This window comes from Sinocyclocheilus grahami, unplaced genomic scaffold (assembly GCF_001515645.1).
Source record: "Sinocyclocheilus grahami isolate Dianchi unplaced genomic scaffold, SAMN03320097.WGS_v1.1 scaffold11123.1, whole genome shotgun sequence".
NCBI classification, from domain to species: Eukaryota; Metazoa; Chordata; class Actinopteri; order Cypriniformes; family Cyprinidae; genus Sinocyclocheilus; species Sinocyclocheilus grahami.
In genome coordinates, this window is record NW_015513637.1 from 17125 (window position 1) to 19138 (window position 2014).

A 2014-nucleotide genomic window follows, 5' to 3' on the forward strand; every position below is an offset into this window, starting at 1 on the left:
TTGACTAAATTAATGATTAATGAGATTAGTCTTCCAAATCAAGTCATTAAATGTAGCTCATTGATATTGATAACTAATCGCTTATAGTGTCAATGTGGATTGTGTATATTTATTCTGATATATGAGCCATGTTAATGTGTTAAACCGAATCATAATTGAATTTAATTTAATAATTTTCAGTTTAGTTAATTTTCAACTCAAGGCAACTGAATTTGTTCTTGTACTATTCATAATATTGCGGCACACATAATATGCATGTCGTTATGCATGTTGTAATGGTTTTACATATTTACACTTTTACTGAGTTTTCAAGATTTATGTTAAAGTTAAACTTGGCATGAAAATGAAACCACTTTTCACCAGCCAATCAATTTCTGATGGATCAAGTCCTGCCTTATTTATTTATTGCCTGTAAATATAAATACCCTGTTTCATTTGGAAATATGTCTTATGATAAGCACTTAATGTACTGTCCAAGTCTGAAGTCAAACAGAAAGATTGAAGATAAACGAAGCTAATGTTGACCTGTTTCTGTTTTGTTTTTCTTTGTCCTGCAGTTGGCTACATGGGATTCTGTCCATGGCCTGAATGGAAGTCTAAAGGAGAGCCGTATCGAGAATGGCATGCAGGGGGTTACGGTTAAAGTTGTGACGTTATTGGTAATACTTACTTTTATCATTTTAACATTTAAAATATTTATGTTATGTGGTGTGATGCATACATGTGTGAATAATTAATTTAAAGTTTTTGGGGTTTTTTCACGGTCAATAATTAAGTACTAGATATTCTTGTACTTATCAGAGGACAGAATCTGCAACCCTTAAACTCTGCAGATTTCAGTGGAATTGAAACGTCCCTCATTCACAAAGTTCTACACACCCCTAAGCACTTGCATGCTTGCATACAAATTATTTCAGCTTATGATCATGCCTACCATCGCAAATAAAAGTGTAGCACTCTCAGCTCTGTTTAAAACTGTCAAAATGTGTTAAATGTTATATTGTTTAAACTATACTCTATGTAATATAACTATATAATATAAACTATTCTCCATTTTTTTTAATGATTTTCATTAGACTTCATTTTACCGGCATGGGTGAGGGAAAAATTCAGCTTCTAATGTACTTATTCCTTATGATCTAATTGTAATAATTTTCCAAGACCAGTAAGCATCTACTACAGAAATAGTTCTCCAGGGAGCCATAGAAAGTCTTGAAGCAAGTTTTATTAACCATTTAATATTTGTTTGTACCTTTTGGTAATCAATATTCCTCTTTAAAGGAGGATCCATTTGTGATGGTGGCAGAGAACATCCTCGGACAACCCAAAAGATATAAAGGCTTCTCAATTGATGTCCTGGATGCCTTGGCCAAGATCCTAGGATTCAAGTATGATATCTACCAGGTGGCAGACAGCAAATATGGTTCTCAGCTCCCCAATGGCTCTTGGAATGGCATGATTGGGGAACTCATAAACAAGGCAAGTGCTCTAAACATCTTTGTATTTGCATGTCCAAAGCCATTAAAGTTACCCAACTAATACTTGCCTGTTGTTTTCTCAAATTATCCTGTTGAAAAGGTCACCAGCATATATTGTGTTTTGGATGCTGGTGTTAGTTTGTTCTGGGGATCGGCATGAATACTTTAGAAGTTATAGCAGTGATCAGTCAAGAAAACACTATGAGTGTGTTACTTGAACTTTTAATTCTGTGATTGGTTGCATTGGCATTTTGGCCAGTACCTTGCACTCTAAGAGGTTATTGTTGTGGAATGAACTGCAAAGTGCAATTTTCAAACCACTCTGCTTGGACTGTATATTACGGGTTCATACAGCTAGATTGGGCTCAACATTAAAATAAACAGAAAAAAAAGAGAGGTGAATCTGTCAGAAATGTTTATCTAATGTATTATATTATATTGACCAGCAATTAAAAAAAGCTGGCCCTTTTGCCAGGGCTGAAATCTTGTACACAGTAGCTATAATGTTGATGTCATACTAAAACTTTTTCCCCCTC

At 34.4% G+C, this 2014-nt stretch overlaps 1 protein-coding gene across 1 annotated transcript in view; it reads left to right on the forward strand.

The window, feature by feature from the left end:
- Window positions 1-557: 557 nt before the first annotated feature.
- Window positions 558-2014, forward strand: part of LOC107578612 (glutamate receptor ionotropic, delta-1-like) — a gene marked incomplete at both ends in the record, with an annotated part of 4216 nt that continues 2759 nt past the window's right edge. The window contains 2 exons of the mRNA XM_016264554.1: window positions 558-659; window positions 1282-1479. Of these exons, the coding sequence (XP_016120040.1) occupies window positions 558-659; window positions 1282-1479 (300 nt within the window). The remainder of the gene's footprint in view (window positions 660-1281; window positions 1480-2014) is intronic.